Source organism: Lepidochelys kempii, chromosome 2, assembly GCF_965140285.1.
Source record: "Lepidochelys kempii isolate rLepKem1 chromosome 2, rLepKem1.hap1, whole genome shotgun sequence".
In the NCBI taxonomy this organism is placed as follows: domain Eukaryota; kingdom Metazoa; phylum Chordata; order Testudines; family Cheloniidae; genus Lepidochelys; species Lepidochelys kempii.
In genome coordinates, this window is record NC_136381.1 from 213,734,948 (window position 1) to 213,754,026 (window position 19,079).

General features: G+C 39.0%; 1 protein-coding gene across 8 annotated transcripts in view; it reads left to right on the forward strand.

The window, feature by feature from the left end:
* SNX13 (sorting nexin 13) overlaps nucleotides 1-19,079 on the forward strand; it is a 158,736-nt gene that overhangs the window by 97,804 nt on the left and 41,853 nt on the right. For 7 of the 8 annotated variants that reach the window (XM_073333775.2, XM_073333779.2, XM_073333776.2 and 4 more), the window contains 4 exons: nucleotides 5,817-5,921; nucleotides 8,028-8,160; nucleotides 12,521-12,558; nucleotides 17,656-17,725. In XM_073333775.2, coding sequence (XP_073189876.1) covers nucleotides 5,817-5,921; nucleotides 8,028-8,160; nucleotides 12,521-12,558; nucleotides 17,656-17,725 — 346 coding nt within the window. The remainder of the gene's footprint in view (nucleotides 1-5,816; nucleotides 5,922-8,027; nucleotides 8,161-12,520; nucleotides 12,559-17,655; nucleotides 17,726-19,079) is intronic. The other variant, XM_073333778.2, reaches the window with a different exon arrangement.

Below are 19,079 nucleotides of genomic sequence, written 5' to 3' on the forward strand. Positions count from 1 at the left end.
TTGGTAAACGCTGCCATCACCCAAATGCAAAACCCCTTTTGGAACTCAGGAAGACTCACTTGGGAATTCCTTCCTGTGAGGTACCCTCAAGCCCTTTCACCTCGCCTCCGGGGAAGAGCTGAGAAAGAAAACAAAGGGTGTTAGCTGTTGTCATCAGCTAATTAAACAACACAAACCTCTTAGGGCACCAAAAATCCAATCCTGTTCTTAAAAACGGTAAATTTTATTAAAAGCAAAAAGGAAAAAAATACATCTGGAACTTAGGCTTTTGCTTGATTGTTAAAAGAGCAATTCTAAAAATCAACCACCCAAAATAGCTTTCTTGTGGGTTCACCTTAAAGCAGGGGTGGGCAAACTTTTTGGCCTGAGGGCCACATCTGGGTGGGGAAATTGTTTGCAGGGCTATGAATGTAGGGCTGGGGCAGGGGCAGGGGGTTGGAGTGCGGGGTGTGGGAGTGGGTGCAGTGTGCAGGAAGGGGCTCAGGGCAAGGGGTTGGGGCAGAGGAGGGGTGTGGGGTATACGAGGGGGCTCAGGGAAGGGGATTGGGGTGCAGGAGGGTATGCACAGTGAGGGAGGGAGCTCAGGGCAGTGGTGCAGGGAGGGGTGCAGAGTGTGGGATAGGGCTCAGGACGCGGTTGAGGTGCAAAGTGGAAGAGTGTTGGGGTGCATGTAGGGAGCTGGGATGCATGCAGGGAGCTTAGGGCAGGGAGGCGGGGTGCTGCAGGGGGTTGGGGTGCAGGGAGGGGTGCGAGGTGCAGCAGGGGGTTGGGGCAGGAGGGGTGCAGGGTGTGGCAGGGTGCTCAGACCAGGGAGCTGGGGAGCAGGAGAGGTGTGGGGTGTGGCAGGGGGTTGGGGTGCAGGAGGGGTGTTGCAGGGGGCTCAGGGCAGGGAGTTGGGTTTAGGGTGCTGGAGGGGTTCGGGCTCTGGCCTGGCCCCGCTAACCTGGAGCGGTTCTGAGGTGGCAGCGGCGCGCACTGCGGCTGCTCCGGGAAGCAGCCAGCACCACGTCCCTGCGGCTCCTGCGGGAGAGGGGGCAGAGAGCTCTGCGCTCTGCACTTGCCTATCGGTACCTCCCCCGAAGCTCCCATTGGACGCGGTTCCCCGTTCCTTTTCACTATGGTGAAAGGGCTTGAGGGTACCCCACAGGAAGGAATTCCCAAGTGAGTCTTCCTGGGTTCCAAAAGGGGTTTTGCATTTGGGTGATGGCAGCGTTTACCAAGCCAAGGTCTGAGAGAAACTGTAACCTTGGGAGTTGAATACAAGCCCGGAATTGCAAGTATTAATTTTTAAAATCCTTGCGGGCCCCCACCTTCTGCACTCGAAGTGCCAGAGTGGGGAATCAGCCTTGTCATGGTGGCAGAGTGGTGGGATCATTTTGAACCAGAAGCACAAACCTAAGGATTTTAAAAGGACACATTTTTCCTTTTGGGTGCTTGAAAGCCAGGGAGTTCAACAAGCAGTTCTATATCTCTGCTCTACGGAGAACCACAACATCCAGACAAAGGGAAGTTTTTTCCCCATTTTAAAAATTTCTAGCCTTCCCATTGGCTCTTTTGGTCAGGCGCCCACTCCTTTTCCTTTACCTGGAGGGACTTTAACCCTTTACAGGTAAAGCAAGCAGAGAACAGCCACCAATAGGGACTTTATAGCTAACTGGCTGGCTGTGTGTCCATAAAAGGGAGCTGCCCCCCTGCTCCCCCCCATTTATCACAGCCGGTTAGACAAACATCAGTCAGGAATGGTCTAGATATTACTTAGTCCTACCATGAATGCTAGATGACCTCTCAGGGTCCCTTCCAGTCCTGTGATTCTATGAGTAAACTCTTCGTATGCGCTCATAAAATTCACCCCGCTGTCCCACAAGATGTCTTCAACAAATTTCTATCCAAATCTGTTCTGTAATATTTCTTTATCAGCATATTTTTTCGTTCAGTTATATAATGAGTCTTTCACTTCTAAGTTACTTGTTTTCAATACATGCCAGGTTGATGTTGACAAGAAATTGTTGCCTTTTGAAGCTAATTGGTGGGCAGATATGAACTGGTAGCTGTAGTCCAGGTTGGATACACACAGAAAATACCTCTGTCATTATTAGAACCCTTCCATGTAGGAATCAATGACTGAATTGACTTGGAGACAGTTAGTCTTTCCCCTGAGACGCATTTTCTCTATGGGATATATTTATATTCTTGTTGACCATCTTGTACAATAATTATTAAGAAGACTTCAGTTTCCTGTATCCTCCAAGTGGGATATTTCACAAATAGCAAATTCACTTCAAAAACATGAAAATTAATATGTACTTCAAATTTTTTTAAAAGTATGCCTTAGTGTTACTTTCAAACTGTTTTTGTAAAAAGTAAAGCATTCTCCACATTTAATACTGGATAATATTTCGGAAAGTTTCACAATACACAAATGAAGATATTGAGAGGAATTTGAACTGTCTGTTCTCCCCTTACAATCATAGACTCATACGAGTGGAAGAGACTTCAAGAGGTCATCTAGTCCAGTCCCCTGTACTCATGGCAGGACTAAGTATTATGTAGACAGTTAGGAAGACCGTATCAAAAGCTTTACTGAAGTCAAGATATACCACGTTTACTACTTCCCCCCCATCCACAAGACTTGTTATCCTGTCAAAGAAGGATATCAGGTTGGTTTGACACAATTTGTTCTTGACAAATTCATGTTTGACTGTTACTTATCACCTTATTATCTTCTAGGTTTTTGCAAATAGATTTCTTAATTATTTGCTCCATTATCTTTCCAGGTACAGAAGTTAAGCTGACTGGTCTGTAATTCCCCGGGTTGTCCTTATTTTCCTTTTTATAGATTGACACTATATTTGCCCCTTTTCCAGTCTTCTGGAATCTCTCCTGTCTTCTATGACTTTTCAAAGATAATTGCTAATGGTTCAGATATCTCCTCAGTCATCTCCTTGAGTATTCTAGAATGAATTTCATCAGGCCCTGACAACTTGAAGACATCTAACTTGTTTAAATAATTTTTAACTTGTTTCCCTATTTTAGCCACTGATCCTACCTCATTTTCAGTGGCATTCACTTTGTTAGCTGTCCAGTCACCACCAACCTTCATAGTGAAAACTGAAACAAAGAATTATTAAGCAGCTTTCCCATTTCCACATTTTCTGTTCTTGTTTCCCCCCCCCCCCCCCATTGAGTAATGGGCCTACCCTGTCCTTGGTCTTCCTCTTGCTTCTAATATGTTTGTAGAGTGTTTTCTTGTTACCCTTTATGTCTCTAGCTAGTTTAATCTCATTTTGTGCCTTGGCCTTTCTAATTTTGTCCCTACGTACTTGAGTTGTTTTTTTATATTCATCCTTTGTAATTTGACCCAGTTTCCACTTTTTGTAGTTTTCTGAGTTTTAGATCATTGAAGATCTCCTAGTTAAGCCAGGGTGGTCTCTTGCTATACTTTTTAGTTTTCCTACACAGGGGGATAATTTGCTCTTGTGCCCTTAATAATGTCTCTTTGGAAAAACTGCCAACTGTCTTCAATTATTTTTCCCCTTAAACTTGCTTTCCATGGGATCTGACCTACCAACTCCCTGACTTTGCTAACATCTGCCTTCCTAAAATCCATTATCTTTATTTTGCTGTTCTCCCTCCTACCATTGCTTAGAATCATGAACTCTGCCATTTCATGATTGCTTTCACCCAAGCTGACTTCCAGTTTCAAATTCTCAACCAGTTCCTTCCTATTTGTCAATATCAAATCTAGAACAGCCTCTCCCCTAGTAGCTTTCTCCACCTTCTGAAATAAATAATTTTCTCCAATACATTCCAAGAACTTGTTGGATAATCTGTGCCCTGCTGTGTGATTTTTTTTTTCCCAACAGATGTCTGGGTCCTTGAAATCCCCCATCACCAACAAGTCCTGTGCTTTGGATGATTTTGCTAGTTTAAAAAAAAACCTCATTCACCTCTTCTTCCTGGTTAGGTGGTCTGTAGTAGACCCCTACCATGACATCACCCTTGCTTTTGCCCCTTTTATTCTTACCCAGAAGTTTCAACAAGTTTGCCTCCTCTTTCCATGTCAACCTCAGTCCGATTGTGTACATTTTTGATATCTAAGGCAACACCTCCTCCCTTTTTCCCCCTGCCTGTCCTTTCTGAGCAAGCTGTATGCTTGTATACCAATATTCCAGTCATGCATATTCTCCCACCAAGTCAGATGCCAACAGTCATAGTTGTATTTACTGGTATTTCGAGTTCTTCCTGCTTATTCCCCATACTTCTCGCATTAGTATACAGACCTTTCAGATACTGATTTGATTTCTCTTCCTCCTCCAGCCCCCTCGAGTTCTGTCTTGGCTCCCCCTTATGCCTGCTATAACAGCCCATGCTCTCCCCAAATTGCAACCCTTTTCTCAGGTCTCCATGTTTTTGACTTATCTGTGGGCTTTGGTCACCTGCGCCCTTCAAACCTAGTTTAAAGCCCTCCTCACTAAGTTAGCCAGTCTGTATCCAAATATGCTCTTCCCCTTCTTTGATAGGCAGACTCTATCTCTGCTTAGCAGTCCTTCCTGGAACAGCATCTCATGGTCGAGGAATCCAAAGCCCCCCTGGCAACACCATCTACGCTGCCAGGCATTCACCTCCAGGATTCATCTGTCACTGCCAGGGCCCTACCCTTTACCTGAAGGATCGAAGAGAATACCTCTGTGTTCCCAACTCCTTCACCCTTAGTCCCAGATCCCTTTAGTCACTTCTGATCTGCAGAGGGTCATACCTTGCAGTATCATTAATGCCCACATGGATGAGTAACATGGGGTTCTAGTCAGAGGGCCGGATGATCATTGACAATCCCTCTGTACGTCTCCGATACGGGCCCATGGCAGGCAGCATGTCTCCTGGGCTGCTATGTCAGGGCAACTGATGAGTGCCTCCATTCCCCTCAGAAGAGAGTCAACAACCACTGCTATCCTACGTTTCCTCCTGGGAATGGTGGCTGCGATCCTCCCAGCCTCGGGAGTACATGGCTTCTCCTCCGCCTTTGGGGGTGATTCCTCATTGCTTGTTGCTAGGGCATCATAGAGTTTTCCGTCACCATGGTGGATGGGTTCGGAGTAGGGGTGGAGTACTGCCTGCTGCCAGAGGTAACCAGCTGCCAGTGTCCTCCCTGAGACAGAGCCATATCCTCCTCCCCCGGTGGTGTGAAAGCAGTCCTTTGTAGCTGGATGGTTTGCTCAGCCTTGAATGTCTCCATATGAATACTCTCAAGGAATTGCTCATGGGTATGAATGCTCCTCAGCCTAGTCACCTCCTAATGTAGCTCTCCTGCTTCCTGAGAGATTCCACCAGCAGGCACCTTTCACACTGGATGGTTGCCCCCAGCCTGGCTTTCTGAGAGTGGGAAATGCAGGCCATAGTCTGTGCAAAGCCACACCAGGATCTGGGTAGAGGCATCCATGGTTAGGCTGTCTGTCAGGATACAGGTGCAGGTGGAGGAAACAGAAGCAGCGCTGGCATCGACGATGCAGCCCTTCCTAACCATAGCAATTATATTATGGCTTCCTCCCACCAACCTCCCTCTCAACTCCTCTCTTAGCGGTCCCCTTGATTCATATAACTCTCTTTAGCTAAATAGCAGCTGTATGCATGCATTAAAGAGTAAAATGCCACAGGGTATTTTTAGGTTTGATTTCAATCACTGATGCAGAGTCATTACTTTGTGTTTCTTATTTATAGCCCTATTTTGTATTAAGGTCGAGGTTTAATTTTTTCAAATGGAGTGGTGTTGGTTTTTTTAAGTTAAACACTACACACATTGATTTAGATCTCTGTGATAGGCATCTCCAAGAGTTAATATTGATGACTCCTTGGTAGCAAAACTGGCAGAAACATTGAACCATGAGGAACCAACACCTGAAATCTTCGATGACATTCAGAGAAAGGTATAACATGGTCACTCTTTATTTAATAGGAATTATTGAGACTTATTACAGCAAGGTGGATTGATTTAAATCAAAGTGATTTAAATTGCTGAATTTAATAATGATTTAAATCAGCAAGCAGGAAACCTTGATTTAAATAGTTGATGTTAATCATGTTTTGCATTTGTATTTTTTAGTTAAGATGAAAAACAAAAAAAACCCCACATTGATTCTCCTTTGTAGTAACCATTAAAACATATGGACTTGCAATTGAATACAGCCTTTACACTAAATTCAGTGGTACTTGTTACCAACCAGGAAGATATACTATATCTATACTCATTTATTTAAGTAGCTATGTAGCTTGACTTATATTTATTCAAATTCTTAATTTTTACTTTTTTATTGATAGAAAATGATGAATGATCTGTTTTTATTAATTTTTTTTCCTGTGTTTTTTTTGTCCAAACAGCATTTTAATTTGTTGAATTAAATAAAACTACCTTAAATATGCTGGATACATAAAAGTTTATCAAAAACTGATATATTAAAAGAAGTATTATCCGTAGTTAGTGAATTGAGCTGATTGTGTCTGGTCACCGTGTCCTTCAGGGTTTTAGAACTAGTTAGCTTTAATCCTCTTGGACCTCGTTTTTTATTCATAGAATAGAAGAAGAAGAAGAAGAAGAAAACAAGCATTTCTGCTTTTTCAAATCCCGATTGGTTTCTTAACTTTGAATGGATTAGTCATTGAACTGAAGTAGCTGAATAATCTGACATGAAGAAAATATTCTTTCTACCCCTGAAACTATTGCTACAAAAGCTGGGTTAGCCCTTCATTTAAGGCTGGTTCCAGGTGCTTAACTAGTGACTCCCACCTGTTCAGGGGTTTGACTTTCTTTACAACTGGGCAGCAAACATACTGCTTAATATTTATTTTTGTGTTTAATTTAAATGATTTTAATAATTATAATAAATTTAGGTCTTAATGTAGACTATCAAATTTAATTATGAATACCTTTATTTGATTAAATAAGCCTGTAATTTAATTTAAATACCAAAAAATATTAATTTTTATTCCCTTCCCCCTCCCCCGCCCTTCTACCGAATTTATTGGCAATAATCAAATTTTTCTTCAATTTTCATTAAAAAATGAGTCACTCCAAAGTATCTAAGATTCAAAGTAGTCATCCTATGCTGTTTTACAGTTCCAGTGCACAGACCTCATAACTGGTTCATTGTTTTAAAAGCAAGTGGAGAAAAAAGATGTACATATGATAAAAGAAAAGGAGTACTTGTGGCACCTTAGAGACTAACCAATTTATTTGAGCATGAGCTTTCGTGAGCTACAGCTCACTTCATTGGATGCCACAGTATGCATCCGATGAAGTGAGCTGTAGCTCATGAAAGCTCATGCTCAAATAAATTGGTTAGTCTCTAAGGTGCCACAAGTACTCCATTTCTTTTTGTGAATACAGACTAACACCGCTGTTACTCTGAAACCTGTACATATGACAGTAATTTTTTGGCATTGTTATAATTAGGGTGATATTGATATCTGTGTGTTAAAGCTCCAGTTTAGGAAAGCATTCTTACTGAGGACCACATTTAAACATGTGCTTAAGTCCCACTACTTTAATAATATCATCAAGGTAAGGATGGGTTGGTTAGATTTTTGTGCCTGAGCTAGGAAATTTTTAGGCAATTTTTTTTTTCAAGGATGTTGCTATTGCAATGAATAACTTCCAGAAATACTGATAAAATATTAGATGTGAAAAAGTTAATTGCACTGCAGTTAACAAGGGAAAATATATATAGAACAAAGGGGGTGACATTTTTTAACCTTTTTACTGGTAAACAAGATTTTGTCTGGTTGAGCAGATATTCTCTATACTTTCAAAGGGAAATATTATTAGAACCAGTAATATCAAACCTTGTTTTAAAAGTATATTATTAACTGTGCTTCATGTACCAAAACATTTGTATAATACAGTAACAAGATTTAAAGAAAACCCCCAAAAGGGAGTGTGTGTGAGATGTTGTGTGCACGTAAACAATGTCATGTAGATTTTAATAAAAATATGTATTTAGAAACTTGCGTTAATCTTGGTATTTTAATTCAATAAGGTGTATGAATTGATGCTGCGGGATGAAAGATTTTACCCTTCATTCAAACAAAATGCACTGTATGTGCGCATGTTAGCTGAACTGGATATGCTGAAGGATCCTAGTTTCAGAGGATCAGATGATGGGGAAGGAGGTGAGGTCATGAACTGTTACTTTTCCTTTTTAGCTTTGTATTTCCACATAAATATTAAGCAGTCAAGCAACCAGAATTTTCAGTCTGACTTTTCAAATAATAAATGTATATTGGTTTGCTGTATTGCTTTCCCACATTCCGTTCTACATGGTCACCATGTCCTTCAAGATTTTAGAACTAGTTAGATCTCGTTCTCTTGGACCTGTTTTTTAATTGATGGAATGGAAGAGAAAAACAAGCATTCCTGCTATATGTGGAGTTCTGAAAGAGTTACACATTTTATTTAACTTTATTAACTGATGTTAAAAAGTATTTAGATTAATTTTATTAAATTAAATTAAATGTATACAGTATGTCACAGATGACAAACTTATAGATAAATTGTAATCCAGTTACTGGTATGTATTTAATAGCTATCAGTGATCCTTGTGATGAACTGAAGCTTGAGATTTTTACATTTAGATTCCTGATTTAGCTGATTTTATATAAAGGTGAGTGAAAGCTTGCCCACGAGAGGCCCTGGATAAAATAAATATCTGGCTTTAGCTCAGATTTTCTCCAGATGCGTTGCATGAAGGAGAGTGATGAAGTTTGCCAAGTCACTTCCAAATGTAATCAACCTCTATTGTGATGTCATTATGTCCTGACATATTAAGCAATATGGCTCATTTTAAGAAAGTGTGTACACTGTTGTGCACATGATTATACACTCATTGTGTGTGTACCACTTATTTGTGAGTATAAAATGTGTCATGAAAATGCATGCGATGTGGAATGTTCTGAAGGCTCTCTCAAAATTTAAAAATGATCACTACTGTAGCCACTTCTAAACAGGAAGTGCTAGATTCCATTGAGGAATAAAGCTCTTAATTCAATAACTAGTTAAAAACTTTGTTTTTATAGCTTCAGGCCATTGTTCCTCATCTCTGTATCATCTGGCCTGGGAATGTCTCCCAATTTTATTTTATTTTATTTTATTTTATTTTATTTTATATTTTTATCTCAGACTATGATCCTGTTTCCTGAGTTGTCTTTTTCTAGATTATACAGATTTAGCCCTGTTTCTCTTATGACTTATACAAAATGATACAGGGTTTGAAGATAGATAAACTTACATCACATTTTATCCTTACCAATATAATGGAGGCTTTTTTAAAAAACAATCTAGATGCTAAAATTTATATACATATACACAAAGTAGAGAAACAGCTAAAGATGAAAAATGTAATTGTTGTGTACTTTTCTGCCCTCTAGTGGTGTTCTATAGCAATGTCTATAGAAGAATAAATTGGAGACCTGTTTGATGTCATTTATACTTCTGCCAAAATAGTTTTTCATTACAATATATTGTCCAATGTTTGTCCAGTTTTAAATAGCTCAGTTGATGGGGCTTTCCCTCCTGTCTTTGAGAAGGTCATGTCAGTCAAACACAATCCAGGGTATTCTGTCAACTTTTCTTCTTCATCCCCAAACTATTTGACATACTCCTTTATATCTACCCATTGTTGTGATTTCGAGTTTGCATGTTTATTATATCTGTTTTAGTTATTTGACCCAGCTTTACAATCTAGTTCTTACAATTCATATTAGTGACTCTGTTCCAATAATAATTTTGTTTCCTCAGAATTCCGTTCAGTGTGGACATCTTTCTATTATTGAAATGCTCCACGAATGAACGTAGTGTTCAAGGTGTTGTCTCCGTATAAACAAGGAACTGTTATTTCCAAATTTGATATTGAATGCAGTTTTGCTAGCATTTTATTCTCTTTATTTAGAAATTGGACAATACCATGTTTATATTTTTTCTATGGTTCCAGAATAAAATTCTTTATTTTAAAATCTTTGTTTATTTGTAAACTATAACGATGAATAGATTTCAGAAATTTCCTTTACTGATGTTCTGATATTGTTTTGGCATTCATTGAATCACATTCCATGTTTGGTTTTTGCTGCTAAGACTGTCCAGATATTTCAATTCATGGCTTTCTCGTGGTACAAACAAGGTGATTTTTTTGTCCTTGTATGATGAGGCAAGAATAACAAAGTAAAGAAGAGTTAACATTTCCAGGTAGACAGTAGTATGGGACTTCCTTTGTGTGTATGCTAGCCCCAAACAAAATCCTTTGTTGGTGGGATGTACACTGAGAAACTTTAAGCAAACATAATTTTTACATGAAGTAAATAGCAGGTTAATGCAACTTTCAGACACATGCCATAACAGCCAAACATCACCCGGATCCAAGTGCATTTGGCTATTCACGTTCATGATAAAATCCCTTGCATTTCTAACATATAACCAAACACAAATGTGCGTGTCAAAGGGTGGTTATAGAGAGGGTGTGATGATGTGTGTGGGGGAAGGGGGATGGCAGGTAAGTGAGGAATGGGGGAATTCGGGCTTTATGTATGAAGTGGGGGAAGTGGTGCTTTGTGTTGGGTGACAGGTAAAGGATGGAAAGGGAAAGAGGAATTGCATTTTGAGGCCAGGTCTACGCTACAAACTTACATTGGTATAACTGTGTTGCTCAACGGTGTGAAAAATCTACACCCATGAGCAATCCAATTATACCGACCTAACCCCCAGTGTAGACAGCGCTATATCAATGGGAGAAGCTTCTGTCAGCATAGCTACTGCCTCTTGCAGAGGTGGATTAACTACGCTGATGGGAGAAGCTCTCCTATTGGCACAGTGGCATCTTCACTGAAGTGTTACAGCGATGCAGCTGTGCTCCTTACATGTAAGTGCAGACCTGTCCTGAGGAACTACTGGATATTTGAGCGAAGTTTCTCTCTGCATCACCATCCCAGACTCCCACTTCAAATCTTCCTTTTTCCCTTGTAAGCCCCAGCTTCCCTCTCAGTCCCACCCCTGCCAGTACCTCTGTATGCTGTTGTATGGTGTACCTGGGGAGCGTATGGGAGGATGCGGGTTGGGAGGAATGGGTCAAGAAAATTGGGGACTTAAAGGATAGCCTTATCCCTAAGTGCTCAGCCCCCCAACCCTGTTTCCTTGCTAAGTGCTGCCCTTGTAAGAATGATGGCGTAATGCATAGGGAACTGGACTAGAACATGGGAGGCCAAGGTTTGGTTCCTGGCTCAATCACAGACTTCCTTTTGAGACCTTGGGCAAGTCACTGAGGGCTTAACTGCACAAACAATTAGTGTGTGATAAGCTGTGGTGTAAATCTCCCATAGCCTGCTGCCATTTGATCTACTGCCATTTCAAAACAGAACTTTTAGTGTGTGGTAGCAGGGTCCACATGGACAATTAGCATGCAGCAGGCTAACGCAGGGTACTTTTACACAACAACTTGTCATGTGCTAACTGTTTGTAGAGATCAAGCCTTTAGTCTTAGTCACCCTGTGGTACCCTGATCCTCAGTTTCCAATCTGCAAATTGAGAGGAATACCTTCTTATGTCACTGTGCTCTTGTGAGAATAATGTCCATTAATACTGGCAAGGCGGTCTGATACTACAGTAACAAGGACTGTATGAAAACCTAGATAGAGGCACCAGAGAAATAGTCAGTTTCAATTCCCTTGAAATTCTCAGTATTACGAGAGCTACTCCTGATGCTTTTGTCTAGTGCTTCTTGGAGCCGAGGCAACAGCAGTGAGCATTGCTTCTGTGCCCTCCTACCAGTAGGTACCACAAAAGCATCTCATATCTTATGCTCTTCAGTATCTCTGCTGAGCAGAACTGGTAGTAGCCACCAGAATATTGGCTATTCCTTGAAATCAGATCGTTATATCAAACAAGGGAATGATTCTGTCTGTGTTTAAATTTTAAAGGGGGCCTGGATTTGATGTATGTTAGGAAGGTATATGGAATATCTGGAGATTCTAATGACCGATTCTTCAACTGGAACTGACCAAAAAACATTTTTTATGCAAGGTAGTAAACATTTGACCAAAGAAAAGCAGCTCTGTTGTCCGAAGCAAAGTTAGTATGTTATATATGGAGACTAAATTCAATAGTTAATGTAAAATATATAGGGATTTTAGTCAAACTTAAGGTCACTTTCATATCTACACTTTTAATGCTTGAGCATCTATGATGCCTCCATAATTAGACAACTTAAAGTGATACCCTGAACCTAAAATCACAGATTGTTCTGTAGTGTATGAATACTCTGTTCTTTTCTAGCTGCAGGTGCACACGCATTTTCATTTAGATGTTGTGGTTGGAGCCTTTAGGAGCTTAGACACTTGGAATTGGGTGTGTGCCACAAGTTATTCATTTTTTTAAATGTTTTGTTGTGTTTCAGCTGAGATGATTTTATTTCTATTGCGTGACTCTTAGATGCAGCAACTGTTTAGAAAGTATTTTCTGAATTCTAAATTGATTTTTTTCCTGCAGAATCTTTTAATGGGTCTCCTACAAGCAGCATAAATTTGGTAAGTGCCTTGGGCTTTTTTCAACGTTATAGAAGCCTTCTAAAATAGTTTAAAATATGTAGACATGAGGTTTTTGATTTTACTGCAGTTGCTTTTCTGAAAACATAAGCATACCTTCCTTTTGAACTGATTAAGCAAACGTAAAACTGTTCATTTATCCACAGAATACAGATTTACTTTTCAGCCTTTTCCCTGTGTTTTAAAACATGAACAATTTATTATTCTGTCTCTCATGGAAATGGGACACATTCATCTACAATTATGTTAATTTATGTAGAAACGTACATTCATTCCTAAATGATTTCTTAAATAGGTATGGGCTTAGGTGAAAATGAAATAGCTCTTAAATTGATGGAGTACCTTGAAACCATGCAAATCTAAAAGGAATAATTTTTTGAAAAATAATGCACCTATGAAATTGCAAGGTTGCCAGAGATTATTAGCTTTCACGATATGGCTTGAACAAATTTAGTAGTTTGTAAATGAAATTCTAAATTCTGATTTACATTAGTTATACAAATAATTGTTTGAAATACATAAATATCAATCTAGCAGATTTCAGTAGTTCAGTATTCCTTTTAGAATAAGTTTTGAAATAGTTAATCAGAACCAAAGAACCAGTTCAATTATTTGACTCCTCTGTAATTTTTAATAAATACTTGTAGCTATGAAGTTTGTATGTGTTCCCACATATGTGAAGCTAATAGTCATATGATAAACTCGTTTATCATACACTTTTGAGCACTTGACCTGCCCTTTTGCCACTAATTTTTTCCAACAGGACTTATTCTAACATTCGAAATCCCTAAGCACATTCCACAGCTTCAATCCACAGCCATTAAAAAAAAAAAAATCAGCCAGCCCAAGTATGCTTCCTCCTTTTCCTCTCAGTGTGTTCCCCCTAAATTACACCTGGCTGAGGCCCAAGCAAAATTCAGCTGCACTCCTGTGACTGCTTTCTGTATGTAAGTGTGGTGACTTTGAAGCCCATCTCTCTGTTCTCAAAAAGATGGGAACCTTGTACACTGGGTCTCAGCCCTTACTTCAAGTCCGGAAAGGCGTGAAATCTGAATTTGAAGGCATTACATTTTCATGCCTAGCAAATGTTCTAGGTAGTTCTTTAGGGGATTCTCTGAGTCTCTACACTGTGATTAATTGTAACCTAGTTACCAGGCTCTAAAGGCAGAGGGATACAAACACTAGTCCCCACAATTAACTTGAAAGCTAGTCAATTTTAAAAAGTGAATTGAGAGTAGTTTATTGTTCTACACATATCTTGGAGTTCCCATGCCAATTTTTGTGGTTTTATAATCATATTTTCATTTTCTTCTTCTTCTTCTTCTTATTATTATCTGTTATATAAAACACACAAAAACAGGGGAAACTGACTAATCAACTGTAAAAAGGAAATGGGCTATACATAAAGTGCCATCAAATACATAAAATAAAAACTAGAGGAAAATAGTTCATCTGAAGTAATCTTACTGTAGCATGTACAGTGTAGATTACAAAATTTCACACAACTATGATTTCTATACCTTTTCTTTAAAAAAAAAAAATCAAACATTTCTGCAATAGTTTTCCTGTATGATGGTGGTGGTGGTACTTTATTAATATTGGCAAATCCTGAATACTTGATGAGGGGTAAGGAATGGTGGATTTATTAGTCTTTATGCTTACCTGCATAACTTAATCATAGCTTCCCCAACCATAATTAGTGGCCACCCCAAACTAAAGCAGGTATAAAACCTTGATAGCTACACAATTATGTATTATCTGCATGTTATGTGCATTTGGTATTAAGCTTTTAAAATATCATTTACTCTTTGATTACCACATTTCATAACCTTATTGTAAAAATGATTTGCTCATAGAGTGTAAAGGACTTATTATGGTGGGATACACTATTATAAGAAAGGTCTGCATATGTGGAGGAACTGTTTACTTTGCTGGGTTTGTAACATTTAATGCTATTTCTGGTTTGCAATGCTTGTGCAGGTGCTTGAATACTAGTGGATTTTTTTTTTTTCTGGCTGAGCTCCATGCGTGGAATATATGCCTACTCAAATAATACAGCTCCCTTGTGTCACTTAGTTACATAAAACAGAACAATCTATGAATAGGAAAAACGTTACTTCTGAGGTCGCTGACTTGCAATATTTTGTAGCTCATGGCAATACATTAACTGTCCTGGTGTCAAATATTTTTTTGCATTTGGATTAATTTGTGCTTCGCTAATGTAATTTGTATAAATTTTTTTATGTAAAACTACTTCTAATTTTAAATGTCCTAATATCTCCAACAAAAAAAGCCAAACAACCCCACCCAACACCCCTACACCTTCTTACGTATTGTGGTAAGTAATCATAGAATAACCATAATGTGTTCAGTTTACTTTCATTAATCAATGCACTTCCCAGCATGGCCAATCTAGTTAAGTGATTGCTACCATTTCCATTATAAAACTACGTTTTTAGCAGTTTATAACTTGATCTTAAGAATGTATTTCAGACTTATTTGGAGGACAGTCTCAGCCTAAGAGCTAATTTTTGTAAATCAGTTGTTTTAGATTCTAGATGGTTAGAGCAAAGTATATTTTTGTACCTTATGTTTAAGATAATTTTAAAATACAATACTGATGTATCTTAACTTTTTGCAATTGATTTATATTGTAGATGAATCTTACCTGATATATTGAAATATATTCTAATGATTTGAGATGATGTACAGAACCATTGCAGTACATGCACAATAACTATTTTTCAAGTTGTTATACAGATATTATCTAAATGGGTCCATAATATAGAATTTACACTGGTGGTGGTGGCTTTTCACATCATATCTCTTCCAGAAGTGTATGCTCTTGTGCCTATAAAAATTGCACAAATATTAGCTTAATGGAACTAAATCAGGTTTCAAAGCTAGGCATATACAGTTGTGAACATAAACTAGATATCTGTGCAAACATAGCTGTTCAGAAGTTTAACTGATTATTGGTTTGTATAGATGAATAATATGCACATACACATGTACACCTAATGTGCACATTTATTAGTTAGGGATTTGAAAATCTGAACATAATGTCCAAAGGAGGCAAGGATACCAATACATGTAAATACCTTTAACGTACGCTTTCTGTCTTCCCTATTTTTAAAAAATACATTAACATTAAAACTTAAAATGTCTAGAGCTCCATTCTCTCTTTTTGTGAACACAATTGTCCCCACACTTTTTGCACTTGCAGATAATTTGCAGTCCCAAATCTAGTTTGTTAGAAGTCTATACAAGAACAAATAAATTAACTGGGTAATTACTAATATCAAATAGCTGTAAAATATATTCTTAAAGAAAAATCCTGAAAACATGGTGTGATGGGGTTCCCTCTCCATTCATGGTGCCTCCTGCTGTTCACTCTGACAGTTAACTCCGTCTTGTCCTGCGCTCTCCTCAGTAGTCTCTTCATCCATCGTCTTCTCTCTGTATGTGCCTCTCTCACGCTTGGTGCTGCCGCTTCAGGTCCATGGCTTAGTCCTCCAGCCAGATCACAATTTCCTCCCCCTTCTAGGGAAATCACAGTCTTTCCAGATCAACCATCTATCTGGTGTCTCCAGTGCCCTGAGCCACTACCCAGTGGCTGGTAAGGAAACCCAGGCCCACCCTCTACATTGGGTTCTAGTCCAGGGACCTGATAAGATGCAGCCTAGGCCTGAAGTGCCTTTGACCTTGCTGCTGTTTCCCTGGGCTTTTTCCTGCTTAACTGGTTCTCCCTTTCTCTGGGTTCACCAGCTTCTCCACTCCCTCCTCTCAGGGAATCTGTGCAGCCTGCTTTCCTGCAGACTCATACACTCTTCCCCCTTTCCAGAGCATAACTGCCCTTCCCTAGGTGCCAATCTCTACCCTCTTGCTAGCTATCTGGCTTTCTACAGACCCTGCCTGTTCCTGCCCAAGTGAGCCCATTCCTCCTCAATTAGCTCCTGGCTTGCAGCCTAATTAGTAGCTTGGATCCATCTGGCTCCACCCAGCTCTTGCTGGGCCAGTTTGGGGTCCATACCCCAATACACATGAGCACTTTTGGGGCGCACCAGTTGTGAACTGGGAGACGAGGACAATATACTCCTATATATGACATAAGGACAAAAATCTCTTGCTGAGGAATTTTTTGAAACTGTCTACTCTTAGTTCAATTAAAGTGATGCAGTTCTTTCATCCAGTTCATCAACTTTTGTGTAATATTTTTTACTTATTTTGATAGAAAAGAGAGTAATGCAATCATGTGAAGCAACAGTATATAACACTTATTAATTCTTGATACCAATATCTACTATGTCCATAATATTATTTTGCATTTGCAAATGCTCTATAAAAAGAGCGTACATGTAGATCAGATATAAGGCTAAGATTTAATGGATATTTTTAGTGAAAGTCACAGGTCGTGGGCAATAAACAAAAATTCACAGCCGCATGACCTGTCCATGATTTGTACTGTATATCCATGACTAAAGCTTGGATGTTCTGGGGGTTCCGGGCACTCGCTGGTGCTGAGTTGGATGCTTCTGGGTGCCCACTGATGTTTGTGGGTGATGGCTCTGGAGCGCCTGCTGCTGCTGGGGCAGGGGCAGTACAGCTAGCCCTGGCAGCAATATGGCTGGCCCTAGAGTCAGGCGCATTGGCAAGCTGCAGAAGTTATGGAGGTCCCGAAAAGTCACGGAATCCGTGGCCTCCATGAGAGACTCGCAGCCTTAATCAGATGAAAACCTAAATCTGGGTTAATTTTTTTGGGGGGGACAGGAATAAGGCTAGTAGATGAAGGTTTGACAAACGTGGGGGTGGGGGGTCATCAATTTTTTTTTTAAAGATAGCAAAGATCTAATAGAAATTAGTAGAAGTGAAACTTCTAAAATAGGGGCTCAACATAAAAACAGAAATTATAGTTATCAGATACTGGAAATATTTATAATTTTAATTCTATTTATATTTATAAAACTGTTTCATTCAAAACTGTGAATTAAGAGCTTGAAAATTAAATGAATAGGTGAATAAGCAAAAATCTCTTTCCTATTAGAGGGATTATACCTATGATCTTTTTCTCCCTTCCAGTCCTTAGATGACCTTTCAAACGTCTCTGCTGAAGAGTCAGCACAGCTACATGCATATATTTCAGATACTGGTAAGTGATTTTATTGTAGTGATGGCTGACTTGTCTTTTTTCCCCTGCCGTTTTTGAGCTTCCGCCATTTAATATACATTTTTTATTTTAATTAATTCTAGTGTTCTAATGTTAGTGAACTAATTATAGGCCCCCTTAAATCTTAATGCTTTCTCTTTCCTTTCTGTATCTTAAACATTTGTTTTCATGTTTGCTGCTGATGAAATCATTGTAATCCAGAGCCTCCTCAAATTCATATTGTAATTGTAGACAATGCACCTAATGTACTAAAATAGGAGACTTAGTTGTGCAGCATATCATACATTTCAAAGTCTCTCTACCACTAATAATTAGATGACCATCCATTAATTTTAATTCACTTGACTAATGCACAATACCTTACTATGCTCAATTTGAATTTATTTTAAAATTTAATTTATCCACTTCTAGCAGTTGTTGTCTCTTTTTCAGTCAAGCAAATCCTGTTCTCAAGTATTCTCTTCTGTACTATAACATCTTCAGCAATCTTGTGGTAAAGATTAAGTGAACCAGACTTTCACAGATATAGAAGGGGCTAAATCTTATGCTGCAGTAATTGTTAAGAATGGCTCTCATATCAGCTCTTCAAAAATTAATGAAAGTTTAATTGCTGTTACAATTAAAATTTAGGTGTTCAATAGGATTGCTCTTTGGTGGTATCAAATGCATCATATCTTCTCTTCATGTTTTGCTACAGTGGTAAGATTGTCATTGTTTCTTCATTTGATCTTATTACAGTACTAATATTTGATTTTTGGCATGGTATCAGGGTGCTATTGGGAAAACTTAGTATTTTATTCTTTCTTGGCCATGATTTCAGACAACAGTTTCCTCAGTGCATTTGACGGTTTCACTATATGGATACTAAAACTATTGCAGTGTGATATCTTTAAAACCAGAGATGACAAGTGTGTATTTTTGTATGCCCTTTAGATTGGGTTATTGGGTTGGGAGGTTTTTCTGTGTGCCTATGTAGACTTTAGTGAAATTCCCCTTTTATTATACCAGAACACCAGCTCCACTATAGTTAGAAAAATATCTTTTTCTTTTACATCTTGATTTCTATAAGTGCTCTGAAATCCTCACAGTAACTCATATTGCTCTGAGATTTTGTTTTCCTCATGGGGGGAACGGGGATTGGTCAATGATCCAGTTTGGAGGCCATTTGAATAGGGAGTTCCTGAGGGACAGTCTCCTGAAAGAACAACTTAAAGTGGTCATGTTTTGGTGGTGATTTTTTGTATCCCAAACACTTGAGTTACTCTAACATAGTGCATGCCACACTTAGCGGTTTTGGGAAAATCAAATTGCAGCATTATTACCCAAAGAGTTTGGT